Source organism: Sceloporus undulatus, chromosome 2 (genome assembly GCF_019175285.1).
Source record: "Sceloporus undulatus isolate JIND9_A2432 ecotype Alabama chromosome 2, SceUnd_v1.1, whole genome shotgun sequence".
NCBI lineage: Eukaryota > Metazoa > Chordata > Lepidosauria > Squamata > Phrynosomatidae > Sceloporus > Sceloporus undulatus.
This window is the reverse complement of record NC_056523.1, coordinates 101694622-101714558: the sequence shown is the minus strand read 5'-3', so window position 1 is coordinate 101714558 and position 19937 is coordinate 101694622. Positions and strand designations below refer to the sequence as shown.

Sequence of the window (19937 nt, the reverse complement as noted above, 5' to 3'; positions counted from 1 at the left end):
GGGTGTGGGTTTTATAAAGTTTCATGATTTCATGACAGGATGAATTTGGAAAACAAAAGAGTGAGGAGTCAAAAAACAAAGACCACATGATAGAATGAAGGGACATATTAACAGTGATCAGTGGATAATACTTGATGGGATTATGAGGGGAAAGAGTTAAATGGATCTCTGTGGTGTATGAGACTATAGAAAGTTAAAGGATCCACAAGTGGTGGCATGAATTGTGTCAGCATATTTTGAAAATGCTGAATTTAGCAAATGATTCATGGCAAGAGGTTGTAACTGAGCTAAGGGCTGTGAAAGTTAAGACATGGACAACTGGGGCTTCAGAAATCCAGATGGCTTGGCTTTAGAATGCTTGGTGGATATGAAAGAATTATCTAAACATATTTGTCTCATAATGTCTAATAACTGAGAAAATGAGGAATGTTAGATGTTGGGCCATGGGGGGGAGAATAAACTGAAAGAAAAAGTATGTGGAAAGATACAGTACTTATCAGTAAAAGAGAAGATAATCTGGGAAGTTGGGGGGGGGGTCAACAGACCGTCCCTTTGGAGTGGCTTGCAGTCGCCCCTTTCCTGACTGCATCGGGGCCACGGCCTTTCTGCGGTGCAAAAAGAAACTGCAAAAAGCAGCTCCTTTTCATGCCACGGAAAGGGCGCCTAGTAGTGGCAGTAGCTTTTCAATGCTCCTTTGGTGCAGCACATTTAAATGCTGTACCAACAGAGCGCTGTGACACCCTCCAACGTGCGGTAGGACACACAGCATGACACCATCATGGGGGTAGCCGGTGTGCGTACATCATGCCCCCACGCCAGTGTATAACATTGGTCTGTAGAGGCAGTTAGTGTCTCTATAGCATGAAAGAGGGATAGAAACTAAGATGGTAGCAGAATGTTGGATAGTAATGAGAATGACAAGCCAGAGTGGCATAGTGGTTTGAGCCTTGGAATATGAAACTGGACACCAGGATTGGAATCTCTGCTCAGCCATGGGATCCCATTTGGTGGCCTTGGGTGAGTCATCACTCTTAGAGAGAAACAAAGACAAACACTCTCTGAACAAAACTTGTCAAAGAAGAAAACATGATAGGTCCACTTTAAGGTCACCATAAGTTAGAAATTATTTGAGGGCAAGAACAACAATAAAGTTGAATGACAGAATAAATTCTGAATAGGAGGTCCTAGCTGCACAACTTGTTATTAGTTTTATTACTGGATTGCCAGTCAGTATCATCAGCACATGAACAGAGACCTCGATCACAATGGGATATGGTGAGATTCCCTAGGAACACTGTGTATTCTTTGGTTACTAACAAAATGGCAATTTGTCTGAGGTTGTCTAAACAACCACTGGATGAATATCAGTTGTATCACTGTGGTGACCTAGTCTTTTCTTTCTTTTGATTTAGAACAACCATTTGTAATCTCTACACAATGCCACGGATTGCAGAACCTGTTTGGCTCACCATGATGTCAGGAATGCCTGAGAAAAACCAGCTCTGCCATCGCTTTATGAAGGAATTTACTTTCTTAATGGAACAAGCCTCCAAGAACCAGTAAAGCATTTCTGTTATTCCCCTCTTTTGGTTTCTTTAATATTATAGTATTAAAGTTCACCATGATAGATTTGCTGGAGAACAAAGCATAGCTGGCTGTAAAAAAAAAAACACAAAACAAAGCACCAGGGACAAATCCTACTTCCTCTTCCTCTTATTTCCAAAAAATCCCCAAAGTAAAAGAAAAATATGATAGTGTATGGTGGAAAAGGGGGACATGGGTGATGATAATGACATGGTGATATGTGGACTCATCTTTAAAACCCAAGGAACAAAAGAAGTTACAGTGTTACTAACTGAAGGAACATTCCATCAGGAAATGATCATTGTCTTATTCTTGTAAAAAGCTGGAAATCTCATGAGGAAAAGATAGGCATACATGTCGGCAGAGATTGGAATCAAAGATACATCCTCAATTACGGTTCTGATTGAAATACATAGAACTGCTTTCTTTCTTTCAAACATGTTAGCTCATTTTCTTTGACTGCTCAGAATCAGAATTAGAGTCAGAACCCCCTGCCCCCATTCAAAAGTTTGAGGCAAATCTCCCCCTCCCCGAATATAAACAAGTATATATAAAAATCTCTAATGCTTTTTTTTATAGAACCTCTAGGTCAACCAGTGCGCCTCTGTGGTCAGTTTCTGGTGGAGGTTGACCATAGAATCACACTGAAGGACCTAGAGGTTCTTAGAGAGAATAGTCCAATCTGTGAATCGTCAGTTATGTGAAAAGGAAACTGGCAAATAGGGCTGACTGTACTATGCTTCAGTGCACTCTTATTCATGTCTCCTCAGATGTAAGACCCAATGGGTTCAATGGGACTTACTCTCAAAGAACTCTCTGTTGGATTGCAGCCTTAATTAGTTAACATTAATGCACCTAGATCTAGTTTTTTAAAATTATAATACAAAATACAAATTTTAAAAAATTACAGAAAATTAAAATATTTTTATAATATTTTTATAATTCATATTTTATCATATTTGTGTTATGACATAAACAATTCATAGCAAAGATATTTTCCTTCATAAGTTTAAACTGGCATTATGATAGATTGAACGGAAATTCTATATTTTCCTATCCTTTAGTGTGTAATTCTAAGTGCAGAATAAATTCAGTCTTATCTGCTTGGAAATATTTTACCCCATCAAAGACAAAGTGTGTTCTTAAATAACAGCATTTAATGTAGATTTTTTTTTAAAAAAACACCTTTGAGCCAGTGAGTTTTGATATCTGGCTGACAGAACATGACACACGTATTTGGACAAAAAGGAAAATTTGAGACTATCTACCAAACCTCAAAACAGTATTGAAAGTGCATGCTGCAAAGTTATTAGCTGTCCATCTCCAGATGTTAACTAAGTCTCCTTAGCTATTATAGATTCAGCTATAGTAAAATCAGTACAGTGCCACAGAATGGTCAGATTTCAAGAGACCCATTCCAAGTTGCTGTTTCAAGTTTTAGCACAGTAAGGCCTAGCCGATATGACACTAAAAATGTTTAAATCTAACACACACACCCCTGCATTTTTCTGTCCTGAACAGTGGGACATAGCAAAATCAAGGTGACCGATACGTCAGGTAGACACTTTCTAATATTGTTCATAAATATAACATTATAGAATTAAGATAAGTTTCAGACTGCTCAAGAATTGTATTCTAAATAAATATACTCAAGAATTGTATTGAAAGGGCCAAATCCAGGAAATGTAGATTGCACATGGAGCATCTACACTGGCAAAAGTTTAACTTACACTGGTGACAATTTAGCAAGCACATTTCAACTATTCACACGTAGCACATGCCACCTTTTACAAGTGGACAAAACAGTTTTATTGTGTGTGAGAACTGTAGAATTCTACAGAGATCTCATGAGTTCATCGGTCCCAATCCTGCATCTACAACAAAAGGAATGCTTTGTGCATAGTGAATGAAGAAGTGTGAGGTTTTGTTTTATGTCTAAAATGTAGCATCTTCTTTTTCTTTCAGATTTTTACCAGCACTTCTGACTGCAATTTTGACAAACCATCTGGCCTGGGTCCCTACGGTTATGCCAAATGGCCAACCACCTATCCGAATCTTTCTAGAAAAGCATTCCTCACAGAGTGTGGACATGTTGGCCAAGTCTCATCCATACAATCCACTGTGGGCACAATTAGGTATGTCTGACATTACCTCGGCATTTTATTCCAAGAATAACCTTTTTGCTAAGTTCTTGTCTGTAATAGGAAAGCCAGTTAAGTAGAAATGTAGTGAGGAAAGGGCTGGAGATAAGAAAAGGAATTACTAATTATTAGGTTAGCAGTTTCATTCTGTTTGAATAAAACAATATAAACGAGCTCTAAAATCAGCCTTTTCATAATGACTTGTCTTCTACTATACTCTCTTCTTCTACTATGATTTATCTTGTTTTCCCCCCTCTCATTTCTAGTTGGAATGAAAGCTTTTCATACTTAATAATTTCCATTTTTGAAAAGTACAGCTAAATCCTTAAAGTCATTAGTCATAACTCTTACATGTTTGTTCAGAAATGATGCATGCTTATTCAGAAACTGTGGTACAGTTACAGTCTACCGCCTTGGCAATGCTCAGGGATTCAAAGAGTAGAAATCCAAACAACAGGAGTGTCAAACATTTGAGAACCACAGGTCTATGGTGGAAAGGAAGGGGAGCTGAATTCTGGCTCTTTTTCACCTCTGAAAGCCTAATGAACAAGGTATTGCTGTTTGGGGTTTTGTCTGTGTAATGTAGTTTTAGATAGATTGGGCATGGCTATGGCTTCTCAGGATCAACTTCTGTATCAGCCTCTACAATGTAATGTTTACAACTAGACCACTGTTCAGAAGCAAGTCCTATTATGCTCAAAGAGGCTTAGATTGCAGCCTTTGTTATGCACCAACATGGCAAAAAGTCAAATGGATAGGTGTAATGTTTGTAGCAGTCCTGTGAAGACACACCCAACTAAAGGTGGTGGCAGGTTTGGGTGTGCAATGCCAGTACCCTGGTGAAATCAAACTCTTTTACCCAAAAAGGCTCTGATGCTGAATGTAAAGTTCAAAAATGGGGAAGTTTAATTTAAAGAACAAAAGTAAAGGGTTTTCTCCTCCCCAGCTCTAAATAACTTGAAATAAAAGATACTTTACAGTTTGATTTTTAGTAATCTTCAGGGTGTCATCTCTCTGGGTTTGATCTTGGTTTGATTTCCTCACTCAATGGAGCTGGTGCAGGGTTTTTCAGCTCCTGATTTCTTTGACTTGTTTCATGTAGGTAACTAATTTGGCTAACTTGTTCCTGGTAACCAAATTGGCTAACGTGTAAGAAATGCCCTTTCTGGCTGTCTGGGCCTGTTTGCCACCAAAAGACAGATCTCTGCAAGCTCACAGCAAAGACTGCCTAAAACTAAAAAGCCTCTAGCTAAAACAGAGCTTGCTGGGAAGGTGCAAACCAAACCTGGAAAAATGCAAGGGATCCTACAGCTCCTCCCACAACTAATACAATGAACATTTCCTATACTAAAACATACTATGGCCTGAACTAATATGAAAAAAAAATGTAGGGGGAGATTCAAACAGTCCTGGCTGGACACCACAAGTCCCATGACTTCAAATCCCATGTTTGCCCTGGTTAAGCATTATTTTTAAATGAAAGAGAACTACTGAATGTTTCTGCAGGTAAATCTTTTCTCATATAGCCATCCATCCCAGCAAAATAATTTGAAAACATATGTGCTGCAGTAATTTAGAATTTTCATAATTCAGAATGTCCATAATTTAGAAATTTCAAGATATTCAGCCATTTTTATATGTCATGTACTATGTATATAAGCATGCTTTTTTATGTTCTGGCTCACAGGAGATCTGTATGGAGCTATTGGGTCACCTGTAAGACTATCAAAAACAATAGTGGTTGGCAAAAGACAGGATCTCGTGCAACGTTTGCTTTATTTCCTCACTTACTTCATAAGATGCTCTGAGCTGCAAGAGACTCATCTTCTGGAAAATGGAGAGGATGAAGCCATAGTGATGCCTGGCACAGTTATCACCACAACGCTTGAGAAGGGGGAAGTAGAAGAATCTGAGTACGTGCTGGTCACAGTGCACAAGAACAGAAGCAGTTTGCCCTTCCAAGAGTCTGAAGAAGTGCGAACGTCTAACTGCAGCTGCAAATATTGTAAGGGCCCCCTTAACCCTATCCAGAGTACAGAAAGTGCTTCAGGACATGAGAGGGATGAATTGCAGAATACCCTTAAAGTGGAGGTGGAAGTGGAATCTGATTCAAGTGAAGACAAAGCAGTACCTACTGACTGCCAAGAGAGGACTGCTGATGTGAAGCACTGCAAAGACCCATTGAGTTCTGGCCTGGATACAAAGTTGGAGAGAGTGGTCTTCACAGGGTCAGCTTCCCTGTTGACACAGTCCACACTAGAACCAACAGATGGAACATGGAGGAGTGAGGCCTCTCTGGATTCTGACAATCAGTCCGTGGAAGCAGTGAGATCAACAAATGTCATGGTAGAGAAGAAGCCACCTGATAAAATCTCATCTGAAGCCATTCCTTGCAGTACAGCTGAAGCTCAAACAAAGGTGACTTTCCTCATTGGAGATTCCATGTCACCGGATTCAGATATTGAGGTCCGAAGTCAAGCAGTAGCAGAACAAATGACTAGGCACAGCAACCAGGTGGAGAACGAAGAAAGAAAATCTACTGAGGAGAAGTGTGAAGCATCACAAAACCATGAGGACCAAAAAACAGATGAGAATACAAATGAAGAGTTCCCTCAGGTTGCCATTAAGCTCCAGAACTGGAATCCTTACAGTGAAGAAGGTGCTAATCTGCTTGAAAAATACTTTACTAAGGAAGGATTAGTTGAAACCAGAACGATTGATGATATTCCAGTGAAAGCAACTACAGATGTTGTAGATCCAAACAGTAGTTTAGAATTTCCCTCCAAACCCTGTACAAAGAACTACAAATCCCCCAGTGAATTTTGTAAGTTTATGGAATCTGTTCGTCAAGAGACTTGTAAAAACTGCTTTGCAGAGCAGGACCAAAGAGAGAAAATCTCTGTGATTGTCCCCCATGGGGACAGAGAGAACTTAGAAAAAAAGACCGACCCAGGGGTAGACTGGGACATTCCACGAAATGAGAGTTCAGATAGTGCCCTTGGGGACAGTGAAAGTGAAGATGCAGGGCATGATGCTGCCAGGACAAGACAGAACTATTATGGGACAGATCAAGAAGAATGGGCAGAAGAAGAAGACATACCTTTTCCTGGGTAGGTATTTCTTGAACAAATTAGCACTTGGTCAAATCTGTTATTTGCCTAATTACATGACAGAATGGTAGCTTTGGAGATAGTAGGCAAATACAGCCCTTTCTTGTTTGTTTATACTCATGAGTGCTTGCAAAATAAATACTAGTAAAAAGCCTGTACAGTATAGAGAAGATACTGTTATCCCCATACAAACGGTCCAGCATTGATTATTTCAGGTGGACTTTTTTAAGGTAGTACCTTAAGCAATGCAGCAGTGTACAACTTGCAGACAAGCTCCATAAGTTTGCACCTTTAAAAGTGCTCTAAATACCTTTGAAATATGGTGAGTCATACTGTTTCTTTAAGAAATGCTACAAAAAGACACTTGACCAAGAGGAGAAAAAATACGGTGTTACAATGATTTATTTCAGGACTGGTTCATATAATTCCCTTCCCTTGTGTACTTTATACAGATGTCATCTAAAAGTTTCTGTTAAGCCATCTTTTAATATTGGATCAACAATAACAATGGTTTGCACTAAGTCTGGATCTGTCATGTTATCATACATGACATAGTCCCAGTGAAGTCACTGGGGACTTGTGTATGTGAATTGTGAAGTAGGTTGCACACTATGGTGTCTCACTGAAGAAATCAGTGCTAGTAGTAGTATACATGCCCATGTTATACCTTTCTTTCAGGTCAAAATTAATTGAAGTGAACTCTGTCCAGCCCAGTATTGCCAATTTTGGAAGGTCCTTGCTAGGTGGCTACTGTTCATCTTACGTACCTGACTTTGTTTTGCAAGGAGTAGGAAATGATGAGAAACTGAGACACTGTTTGATGTCAGATTTGTCGCATGCTGTGCAGGTAATTTAAACTCTATCCAAGAGATGAAATTTATCTTTGACCATCAACAACAAATATTTCTGAAACTTGCTGGAATAAAACAGGTCTGTGAGGGTGCAAAAGATTTATAGTGGAAACACTCCACATCCATAACAGAGATTTAAAACGATTATCCAGCATACAAAGCCAGTTTTGTTTAAGAATGTTGCACATAATTTGCCAGGGTTATGTTCTGATACAAAAGTCATAACCAGGCTTCTGGGAAATCAGCAGCAGCCTCATTCTCTGCTAATTGTAGTAAAAAAATAATAACAAGTGACAAATTTGATCAGGGATCTTAAAATGCAGTGGCACAAATTCAAAGCAATCTAATTGAAGTGCCATTGAAATGATCAGGACAAGGGACTCACTTAAGTCCTTTTGAATTTTTAATGAGTTTCTATTAATTGTGGCTGGTACATTTAGGATACCTTTTCTCATTGCTGGTCAGATTTTTGTGTCTTTAACAAAGTTTTCCTTAGTGTAAGCCACCAGTAATTCTTGGGTTTCAAGCTAGTTATCTGATCTAATTTGTCCTATAACACTATTATTTATTTAAGCCATGAACTAAATAAATACCCCTCAGTACATGATACTGAGGGAAAGCAAGAGGATGGCAGCAGCTTGGAGGCATTTGAATGTAAACAGAATTTTGGATTAAAATGGTATCTTAATCTGATCCAAAAAGTATGTCCATGGCCTGTTACAGACTGCCAAAATAAAGCTGCTTCGGGTCTCTTTGGAGGTATTCTATTTAAATGATGCATGCATCCTAAGAATCCAGAAGCTGCACCAAAAGCTGCACTCCAGTGCTTAGGAATGGAGTGTGGCTTTGGCGCAACCTCCGGACTCTTAGGACCCATACATCATTTAAATAGCATACCTCTAAGGAGACCCGAAGCAGCTTTATTTTGGCAGTCTGTAACAGACCCATATTAGGTTCTTACTGATATGGAAGAATTAAGATTATAATATTGCTACCATTACAGACCTATGTTGCGCAATGTATTATTATTATTATTATTATTATTGTCATCATCATCATCATCTTATCTCCTGCCTTTCTACCAATACAGGGACTCAAGGTGGCAAGGCAAAATAGGTTAAACACCACTTTATAATTTTCTTTTTAAATGCACAGTGGCTTTCTGTTGCCAACTAGAGATGATGCAAACTATTGTCCTAAATGTTTACTATGTCACAGTTGCCAGAATTACTCAGGGTGGAAAAACCAACATTTTTTATTGTTTCTATTGTTACTTTTTTACTTGAAATAAATATTCATACCAAAAAGGAAGATTTTCCCCCCTACTAGATTATAATTGAACTTCCGATATCCAAGTGTCCAGAGGTGCTACAGATACAGGGAATGTGTATACTTTGTGTACACTGTAGGAATTTTGATAAAATGTGGAAGTATGTTGTTATTTGGGCTGTTTAGAAAAAAAGGTTAAATGACTCACATTTCATGTTTGTTTGTTTTTTAAATAAAAAAATTAGAAAGGGCCAGAGTGAAAAATTCTACAAAAGCTTTGAAATGCTTGTCCTTTGCTCCCTCTGCTGGTCTTTTCACATATATTAGACATATGCCTGTTACTTTAATGTTTGGCAACATTAAATGGAAGCTAACTACAAAGTAAAGTTAAAATTATCATGATAGTTTGCTTAGACAAGGTGAAACATATAATAGGGTAAATTGGCAGAGAGATGGGGAAATCAGTTTTAAGATGCTTGCACCTTGCAAGTTCTTACCTGAATCACAGACAAAGTTGCAGTGTTGATTTTTTTTTCCTGAGAGAATATAATTTTTAATTAGAATTGGAAATGTCTGCTTCTATCATAGATTTAAATAGACATGTACACACACACACACACACACAAGAAGAACTGTTGGCTGAATTTCAGATACTACATATGTTAAGGCTTGTTCCAATCCAGGTGTTTCTTTGCTCCAGTCCACATCACAAATGACTTCTGAAACTCTCGTGAGTTTTAAAAAATAGGTCGCATGTGACGTTTGGGAGTGCTATTCCTGAAGAACAAGTCTAAAGATGTCTTTATACAGATTTTGGATCCTGGCTGGATGGAATGCAGTAGGAACTTTCTTCCATATATAATAATACATGACAACACATGATCTAAATTCTTCTAATTTTTCATTCTAAAGTTACATGTGCAAGATGCTGCTGATGCTCAGAAGTAATGTATTTTTGCACTCACTGTGGTATGCTTCTCTTTGCCTTTTAGCATCCTGTTCTTGATGAACCTATTGCAGAAGCTGTCTGCATTATCGCAGATACAGATAAATGGACAGTGCAAGTGGCCAGTAGTCAGAGACGAATCATGGATAATAAACTCGGGAAAGATGTGCTAGTCTCTAATCTTGTCTCCAACCTGCTTCATTCCACTCTTCAGCTTTATAAGCATAATTTATCTCCCAATTTTGTAAGTACTTATGTTTTTTGTTATTATTAAGTACTCTCAAGTCAATCTCGACCCATAGTGACCCTGTGGATAAGGCTTTTTCTAGTAATCACAAAACATAATTATCCTTGTTTCAGTTCATCCATGCAACACCATAAACTGGCTATAGTACAGTGAAGTCCAATTCAAATGTTGTATGATGTAGTTCCTGTTAAAACCTGGAAATATCTAATCAGAGCTGCTAAATGCCTTTTTGTTTTTGATAAATTGAGATTTGACCAATGTTCAACTAACTCCCGCTCCTGCTTGGAGTAAATTTCCTTCTTACATGTTCTGTCTGTCCTAGTTTATTTTAATGAAAGAAACCCCTGCAAGACATTATCCAAATATTTATCCTGAGTTTCCTAAAAAAGCCAGTATGGTTGGGCAGATACCGTAATTTGTTTTATGTTGGCTGAACAACAGACAGGTTTAAAATGTCATTGTTTTTGTTTATCCTCTTCCCTGTCTCCCCAGTGTGTAATGCACCTGGAGGATCGGCTGCAGGAACTGTATTTCAAGAGCAAGATGTTGTCAGAATATCTCAAAGGCCAGATGCGAGTTCATGTGAAAGAGCTGGGAGTTGTCCTAGGGTAAGATTTCCATTCAAAAGGCAGCCTTTTAATTGTGAGCAAGTTCTACTCTTTTCCTAAGGGTTAGGCCATGTTACAGAATTTTTAAAATAATTCAAAGTTTTAAATTCACACCCTGATGTTTGTTAGTCTTTCACATTTCCATATCAATAGAATAATCAAATGAGCATTATCAGATTTGGAGCAATAAAGAGCACAATCCTCCCTCGCTTTCTTCTCTGTTGGGAATTTTATTTATTCACATCTATTTTTAAGAATGCATTCTAAATTTAAGCCCATGGGCCTAATCTAAATTTCAGCAAGGGTCTACGGGAATATTCTCAGCTGCATCTATCTATGTTGGATCCCAAGACAGTTGGAAACAATTAAATATTTAGTAGTGTATACCAGACTAGTCCAGGGGGAATGTTTCTTGTGACAAACAACTCAGTTATCAAATAAATAAGCATATCCTTCAGTTACAGAAATACAAATGGTTACTGTAATAAATTTGTAGTGCTTGACAGTTCAAATGCTCTTTTAAAATATACAACTAGTGATGCTTTGATCAAGAAGTTAAAATATTACATCATAGTAATAAGCTTCAGAACCTCAGTGAATTTTGTTGGAAATTATTTGTTATTTCTTTCTTTTAGGATTGAATCTAGTGACCTCCCTTTACTGGCAGCAGTAGCAAGCACCCACTCTCCATATGTTGCCCAAATTCTTCTCTAGAATACCAAAGGGCAAAAGACAATAACCTTCTTTTTATAGAATGGAAGACAAGGAAGGAGACATGAACCACCCTTGTCCCAGCTCTTTCTTGGCCTCCGGCAAAGGAACAACTTGTTGGCTTGACTGTGTGCCTCTGCAACTGAATGCCTCATGTGCAAACAAGTGAAGTTGTGCCCACCTTCCTTCCTTCCTTCCTTGCCCACTCATTAAAAGAAAATAAAAAGAAAATAGAAAATTAGACCAGAGACTTAGATGACTAAAGAAGACACTAGAGCTTTGGAAGACTGTGGAGAATGGCTTGGATAGTTACTGCCAAAGTGGATGTTCCTACAAGATGATGAATTAAAGGATTACCAGGAGGAAAACTTTTGTATAATTCTGCGCAGTGTTGATAGTTTATACAAGAGAATGGAACCAGCTGGCTACTTAGTACCAACCAGGAGAGCATTTAAAGTGCATACCTATAAAGCTACAACTAATTGTAATAATTTGACCATTCTGCGTTACCGTTAGATGCTGAAGATCTCTTTTTTCTTGGAGAGGAAAAACAATTTAAAGGCAGGTAGGAGATTGGGAATGAGAAGTAGCCTGAGCCACCTAGCTCAGAAATGTAAAAGTAGGGATTCTTTCATGGAGAAGATGAAAACTGCCTACTTTCTCCTCAGTTTGGGTATATAACGGATTATGCATTGATATTTTTCTCCTGCTGATATTATTGTCCAAGGACTCCAGAAAGCAAAACTTAGGCAGGAAAAGAGGATGCATCTGTAATTTCTTGTTACTAGAGTTACCAGATGAAAAAAGGGACAGGGACTTCCCTTTAATGATTATATACAAGGGGAAATTTCAGTACAACTTGCATGGCAAGCAACACTGGCTGAAATTCCCAATGCTACACAATTACTAATGGGACAGGAGTCCTGGCCTTTGTTTCATCTGGCAACCCTATCTGTTAACTTTTTCACACAAAAACACAGTAAAGGTTCCTTCACTTCAATTTTGTCCCATTTGGAGGGAACAGAAGAATGATGCAATGATCCTTAAGGATACACTGAAGTCCCATTCATTTCTGTAGGGTTTAAAATGCCTACATTTGACAGATTTCAGGTAGTTACTACGAAGCAAAACAAACCTACATACCCAACATGGATAATTGTGTTTGAAGAACATTGTCCTTAATTACCAGATTTGAAAGTGATTTTCTCTTTCCCCCCCCCCCCCCCACCATTGTTGTTTAAATAATTGTATTTCAACATTTTGAGTACAGTTTCCTGAGGATACCACTTTTTAAAACCTAATTATTAATCTTAACCTTGTGCATGTCTACTCAGAAATAAGCGCAAATGAATTATGCACAACTTTCTTCAAGATAAAGGGTAAATCCAGTGTAAGTCTTATCTAGAGCAGACATATTGAAATGAATAGAACTTGTTAGGCCCAATTAACTTTAGTCCCATGATTTCAGTAAATCTACTCTAGATTTAGGATCTAAACCCTAAACCCTGGATTTAGCCCTGAATGTGTTTAGGATTGCAAACCTACATATAAGAAGAGAAGCTGCAATTGTCTTTCTGTTATGCTACCATTTGTCTCTAATTAAATGATAAAAGATTCCTGATCAGTTGCAACAAGTACATAAAAGATATTTTGAGCAGGATTTACTACCTCACATGAAATAACACGACACTGGGTTAAAAGGGTTTGCTTATTTTCTGTAGCATTACTAAATATAAGTTTGTTATGAACTACTTTATTGTTCTGGAATTTATACATCATCACACAGTGACTGAAAATTGCACCTACCATGCTGGATATTTCACAGGCCTCATCCAGACCTTTTACTTTTTTGAGACAGATGACAGTGTGCTTGAAACTCTTGTTTTTCTGGAATTCTGGGTGGGCTACAATTGTAATTTCTCTCTCCTTTTGCTTGAAAAAACACTGTACTTGTGCCATTGATGGAAATGTTAAAACAAAATTCTCTTACACCTCAGTGAATATCATCATCACTTTTGGCTCTACTGTTGCTCCTCTTGGTCTGACATCACCAATGGGAAAAAGGTGAGCCTAGCCTTCCACTAGCCACTGCTCATGTGTTTGTGGTCTTTTCCATCAGTTTTTTGTTTTTATGCTAAGGAGCTCAGAACAACCTTTTAGTATAACAACTGGCAATGCTCTCTCATTCCAGAACATTTTCTTTATGTCCTCCTCCCCCAGTGAAAGATAGGTGCTTCCTCCTCTTTCTGGTACTGAAGATACAGGTCTTCCTTTTGGATTTTATTTTAACAAGCTGAAATGGCTAGCGGCCCCCACTGCCTCCATTAGCAATAAATCTCCCTCTTCTCTGTTCAGTGAACAGTTGTCATCTGTTCAGTGCAGAACTGAGACTAGTGTTATGACAGTTATATCAGGGCAGCTACTCTGTCTGTCTGTCTGTCTGGGGAAAGTTTCTTTTTTGAACTATAGTCCCCAGAATCCCCCCACTGGTTTGCTGGAATTCTGGGAGCTGTAGCCCCAAAAAAGTAACATTTCCAAATTGATCATTTGATTGATCTGTCCCCATCTCACTAGCAATAGTCTGATGTTGCAAATGAAGTCATGGCTTCAGTTTTTCGTACTACATCTGTCTAGTTGAGTAGAATTGTATTGGCAAAATCGTTTGCAAATGAGTCTGCCTGGCAAAGGGCTGCTCTTGCAATTTTTTTACAAACCAAACTGAGCTTGGGTTTGTAGCACATAGTCTTGATCAAGGGCCCAGCATGTGCAAAAGGCCTCTGCTGCCACCTACCTGTGTGAGAGAATTAGGGAAAGCACTCTGTCAACCTGAAGGGCAAGTTCCAATTTTTTGAGGTGGCAGCAGAGCTAGTAGATGTTTACTCAGAAGACCTGTTCATATCTTAAGCTCAGGAGCCTCTAGCTAATGGGACATAGATGACCAGAATTTTACCCATATACCTATCCTCAAATGACATACGTTTTAAATAAAGCAAAACTTGAATTTGAACAATGTGGTATAGAGGCTCGTCTAAACAAAAAGCTGAAACTGAAACAAAGAAAGTATGGGCCATAATACTTGGGGATGATGGGATTTGAAATTTAACCTCTGAAATATATCATGTTGGGATAGGCCTAGATCTCAGAATGTGAATAATTTGGATTATTCTAAATGACTATATCTTCAGGACCATGATACAAGCTGTAGCTGGCCCACCTCTAGAAGTGGCTCGTTTAAAGCCTATTACGGGATCTGCAGCTGTTATGGGTTGTTTGGTCCTCTGTCGATTTGTCCCTTGCCCCACACTTCCAGAATAAAGCTACAATCCAAAACTTCACATATTTGTTTCTGACATTTCACCAGCATCTTTGGCTGGCATCTTCAGAGAATGCTTAGCATGGAAGTGAGTGGGGTATATCTATACTGTGTGACCCTGGGTTGGGAAGAGTGATTTTCATGTTAATCTGTGTATTGCTCTGTTGTTAAATGGCAAGGCCTCAGGGTGGGAGGATATGCAAAGAGGATTTGTGTCTGTTTAATAAGAGATCCATTGTTTGCTGGGAAAACTGCTGTGCTTCTTAATTTTGCAGCTCCAACCAGAGAGAGATGGGCTGCTGTTTTTACAAACCTGTGGAGGCAGCCTAGACAATACAGACAAGCTGAGAATAGTCTCCTGTACTGTCTCAGTGTCAAAAAAAATTAGCATGTGCTGCCCTGTATTTATGTAATCATTGGTTCATTTCACCTGCTAAACTCATATTTGGCTCTCCCAAAATAACAGACATAGATAAATTTTTGAGCTCTGTTACCTGAAATCTTTTTGAATAGAATCACCAGAGACTGAGTCTGGGACCTTCTATGTGCAAGATATCTCCTCTAGTACTGAGCAATACATACACCCCATTAAGGTGCTTTACTTCAGGATCTGTGCAGATGTTGCTTGCTTCCACACAGACTGATGAAGGCACATGGGTGTGTTGCCTTCAGCTCCCCTTTATCCTACCCTTTGCTTGTCCATTTCTGTTGTTGTACAACTACTGTGTGTGCTGGTGCTATGCTGTATCAGTACATGGTGGCTGTTGAAATTTCAGAAGCATCCATTCAGGCTGCTTCCCGGGGGAGCTCAGAACCTGAGTACATGCCACAAGGCATAATATTTCTGTGCTCCAATCTTTATGCCCTTATCTGCACATTTATTGGCAAGTGTCCTGACCCCATAGGGTGAGGAATGCAGTTGGATGATGATCAGTAATTCAGGCAGTAGCACAGCCATTGTGGTAGTTCCTTTATTGCCTCTAAAAGATTTTAGGTAACCATATGCTACCCATCTCCTCCCAGCATTTGGTTCATTTGAGACTTGGGGGGGTAGTATTGTTGTTAATGCTCATTCTATTGACACTGCTGGAATGGTTAATTTGCAAAAGAAATTGTAGCATGATGGCATGCTTTCCTGTAACTGATAATTTGTTTATGGTACGTCTGAACTCAAAGTACTACTTGCATCTGTTTGTTTGGATTTTTAAAAAACTTTTTTAAAAAGGGAACTATAACAGCACTGTAGTGTTGTCCTCTTAATGTATCTTGCTTTTCAGTACCATGTATATACAAAACTAATCCTTTTTGATTTTTGCAATATCCCCAGTGTCCGTTGATACGTCTTAATTTTAGGGCTGAAAATATTGAAGTGTATTGCACATACATACTAACAAAAAATTTTCCACTGCAGCTTGCAAATACCGGGCTGCTAAAAACAAGAAAAGAAAGGTGGAGGGTGGTGGTAATCCAAAGCAAGACTTTAAATCTTGCCTTTTTAAAATCCCTATTTGTTAGAGTAGGTGTTTCAGGAGGATCTTGTTTGTTTTGTTTTTGGTCTCCTCTAAATTATGTAGATGGTGGTATGTGTAATATGCTGGGCAAATGTACATACTTGTTATCTTTTGTGTTTTTGTACATATATATTTCCCAAGATGTGCACTTGTATTATATAATAACCATTCCCGATTTTAGGGGAACTTTGTGCAATAAATACAATATTGTCCATTTAATTGCTAGTATGCTGTACTTTACTTATTCTGTGTGACAAAAGGATGTATTTCCTGAAGAAGAAATGTCACAATCTAGGAAGCTGCCTCAGGTGTAACCCTTGGAGTCTTCAGGCACACTGTGGCACATTTTCCCTCCTGTGGAAAAACACTTTCACAGTCACTGTCAGCCTACATAGCTACATGAATACCATAGTGTGCTACTGATTGTCAGAGGTGACAGCCATAAAGTTGGGTGCACACCTCGTGATGTCCAAAGTCCTTCTGCTGCCTGGCCTTGGTCAGAATTGCCCCTCTTTGGATTTTATAATTGTCATGCTTGCGTCCTGCATCATCGTTTGGCTCCTGCTCCAAGGCTCCTTGTGGTTTCACAATGCAGAATGAGATGAAGCCAGTTCAGCCCTGAAGGGGCTTATACTTTTATTGTTCTGTGTTCTTTGTTACATTGTTGTGTTATTTTGAACTTCCCTACAGTCAATTTTTGATCACAGCTAAGACATAAATATTTTAAATAAATATCCCTGTGCAAAGTTTTTTCACCCCCTAAACCATAAGAAGTGAAATTGGTTTTTTGCTTCCCTCACAGTAGCTAGTCTCTTTATGATATTGTGAGATTTTGTCCTTTATGAACTTTAATTGTCATGCTATAAGTGTTTGCCTTAAATCCCATCTTGGGAGAAAGGCATGATATAAATTCAATAAAATAAAAATAGAAGTTCAGCCAATCTCTGCCAGATGCTTTATCACACACACACCACAATTTTGCATCCCACAATATTGTGAAGGATGATGGGTAGAATAGTTATTTCTTATCAATTATAGGCATTCTGGCATTCTCTTCAGTATTTACAAGATCATGAACTGGATTTATTGTCATGTAACCTTTGGGGCTCACATTTATAGTCATTGACAACTGAATATGACCCCCAAAACCTATCTTTTAAACCAGGCAGTACCCCAGCTGACTGCAATATTCTCCTGGTTGCATGGCACAAGAGCAGTTGTGTAAGAACCCCAAGAGGCCTCCAGCTGTCTCAGTGTGCTCTGTGCGGGGAGACCATTCACTTATCATTTCCCAGAGCCCTGATCTGTATCACCTCAGAATGCCTTCTGTTGAAGTACTGCTGAGGCTTAAGAGGTAAGTTTTTGAGGGGTAGCATCATCAGAGCCAGCATGGTGCAGTGGTTTGAGTGTTTCAAACTATGACTCTGAAGACCAGGGTTCGAATCCCAGCTGAACTATGGGAACCCATTGGGTGTCCTTGGGCAAATGAAACTCAGCCTCAGAGGATGGTCATGGCAAACCCCCTCTGAAGAACCCTGCCATATATAGGCTAACTTGAGAAACACAAACTTTAGCAGGTTCAGAAAAGTTTATGCAAAAAACCCAGTTGTTCAGAGCATAATGATGTCAGGACTGAGATAATTTAGTTAGAGAGTCTGTTAAAAGTATATTGCAATTCAAATCTTTTCACATGTTCACCCCACATTCACCTTCAAACCAAAATATTCCTGTTTCCAGGACTATCTCTACATTTCTTTCTGTACCAAGTATTCTCACTGAATTGACCCTGACAATTCAACGTGCATTTTTCCTTCCCTCACATCTCCTAATAGCCAGCTTCAAGAAAGATAAACAATCTTTCTACTCACCATCACCACTTGTCATCCAGTATTACATCGATTTCCAATAGTTCATGCACTGTCTGAAATCTCTAAATCCATTTCTCAAATGCTGCATCTTTTCCAGCAGCATCTGTAAAGCTCCATTTTTCACAAAACCAGAAATCATGAGGTTAAGAACCAAACTCTGCCATTTCACAATCTTATTCTGTTTGCAAGAAACTTGCTGAAACTGTTTCATCGCCAGAAGAAAGAACTATCTTCAGTTGTAAATTAAACCATTTCAGGTGATTGAGAAAGTGGAGATTTCCCACCGATATGGTGTCCTTTTTAAGGTTCAACATAAGCAGTTTTGTCAGATTTTATTCCCAGGGCTCCCCACTATTCAAAACTCACTTTTGACTGCTGCCAATTCAACAGTCTTCCTCATGAGGCACTTGACCCTGAGCACATGTGGGCAATCTCAGTCTCTCATCATTATCTGGAGAGAGATCTAACTAATTAGTTTCTAGTCTACTGTTCTGATGCTTAACTTTCTCTGCCTCAGAGTATGAAGCAGAGGCATCTAATCCACCATACTGTAGTTTCCTCTTGGAAACCACCTTTAAAAGCTTTTGTTCCCACCAATATTTTTTTTTCTGCCAGCTGCCATGCAATCTAGCACACTGTCATGCAGCTCGTTTATGTTGGGTAACTCCCCATGCATGGCACATTCATGAGATGAACAGGGTATGTGGTGTGCATTAGAGCACTTCATCCTCTATCTTTGTCAATTGTTTGTACAATCCAAGAGTGGGTTTGGAACTGTAGCTGGACAGTATCTTATTATGCAAAATACAGAAAAACATAATGGCCTACATGCAATTATTAATCCCAGTTGGAGTGGATCCATTATGTAAGTATTGATTGACCAGGTTCTCACAGATTCAGTGCATCTATTACTGTTGGGACCCACAACTGGGTTTAGGCCAGTGCCATCAGGCTTGCCAAGTTTCTGGGTGCCTTAACTGAATAACTTCTGGATTGTTTTCTGTAGCTTTGATATTAAAGCACAGGTGGGAAACATGTAGCCTTCCAGATGATGTTGGGTTGAGTTACTCTGAGGCTTTAGCCAGCATAGCCCATGATGAGGAATGCTGGATACTGTAGTTCAAGAAGTTCTGGAAGGTTGTATGATTCCCACCCATGGATTATAGCAGTGCAATCCTTAAAAGCAATCTTTATTTTAGGCACTTTGACTTCATTTTGAGTAAGACTGTAAAAGAGGATAGCTTAATTTTCCCCTGTCTATTATTCTCAACTTCAAAGCACCAATCCCATCCCTCACTGTCCATAATATCAAATTCAAGAAGGGAGGGGATTATTGAAAGGCAAATACAGATAGAAGCCTTTGAAGAATCAGTAGTGATGAAAAATGCTTTTTAAAAAATCTTTTAATACATCATTAAAATATGCTGACATTTTCCTTACAGATAGGCCCTTTACCGTTACAAAACCCTTATGTCAGACCTTTAAAAAGTGACTTCTTTGGACTATAGCTTCCAGAATCCCTCAACTGACAAGGCCAGTGGCTTGGGATTTCTAGAAGCAGAAATCATACAAGTTCATCAGTGGCTCAAATTTCTTATGCTAGGACTCAGACTATACCTAGATGTACTTGGAATGCAGGAATTTAGGATAAGTACCTTGAAGTACTATGGCCCAATGCTAGAGAAAATGCTCCACATACAGAAGGTTCTGGGTCTCATTATACCTCCCCATACAAAATGAGCTGAGTTCTAAGATCTTGGGGAAGACATGAAAGAAAG

General features: G+C 38.8%; 1 protein-coding gene and 1 long non-coding RNA gene across 5 annotated transcripts in view; one reads left to right on the top strand and one right to left on the bottom strand.

Annotated features, from left to right (window-relative positions):
* FNIP1 (folliculin interacting protein 1) overlaps positions 1 to 16510 on the top strand; it is a 122016-nt gene extending 105506 nt beyond the window's left edge. For all 4 annotated transcript variants that reach the window (XM_042449263.1, XM_042449266.1, XM_042449265.1 and 1 more), the window contains 7 exons: positions 1413 to 1559; positions 3550 to 3719; positions 5413 to 6835; positions 7514 to 7682; positions 9948 to 10145; positions 10641 to 10756; positions 11392 to 16510. In XM_042449263.1, coding sequence (XP_042305197.1) covers positions 1413 to 1559; positions 3550 to 3719; positions 5413 to 6835; positions 7514 to 7682; positions 9948 to 10145; positions 10641 to 10756; positions 11392 to 11470 — 2302 coding nt within the window. In that variant the 3' untranslated portion in view covers positions 11471 to 16510. The remainder of the gene's footprint in view (positions 1 to 1412; positions 1560 to 3549; positions 3720 to 5412; positions 6836 to 7513; positions 7683 to 9947; positions 10146 to 10640; positions 10757 to 11391) is intronic.
* LOC121921340 overlaps positions 1 to 18280 on the bottom strand; it is a 34317-nt gene extending 16037 nt beyond the window's left edge. Inside the window, exon 1 of the long non-coding RNA XR_006101899.1 lies at positions 18160 to 18280. This is a non-coding gene — a long non-coding RNA (uncharacterized LOC121921340). The remainder of the gene's footprint in view (positions 1 to 18159) is intronic.
* Positions 18281 to 19937: the final 1657 nt, after the last annotated feature.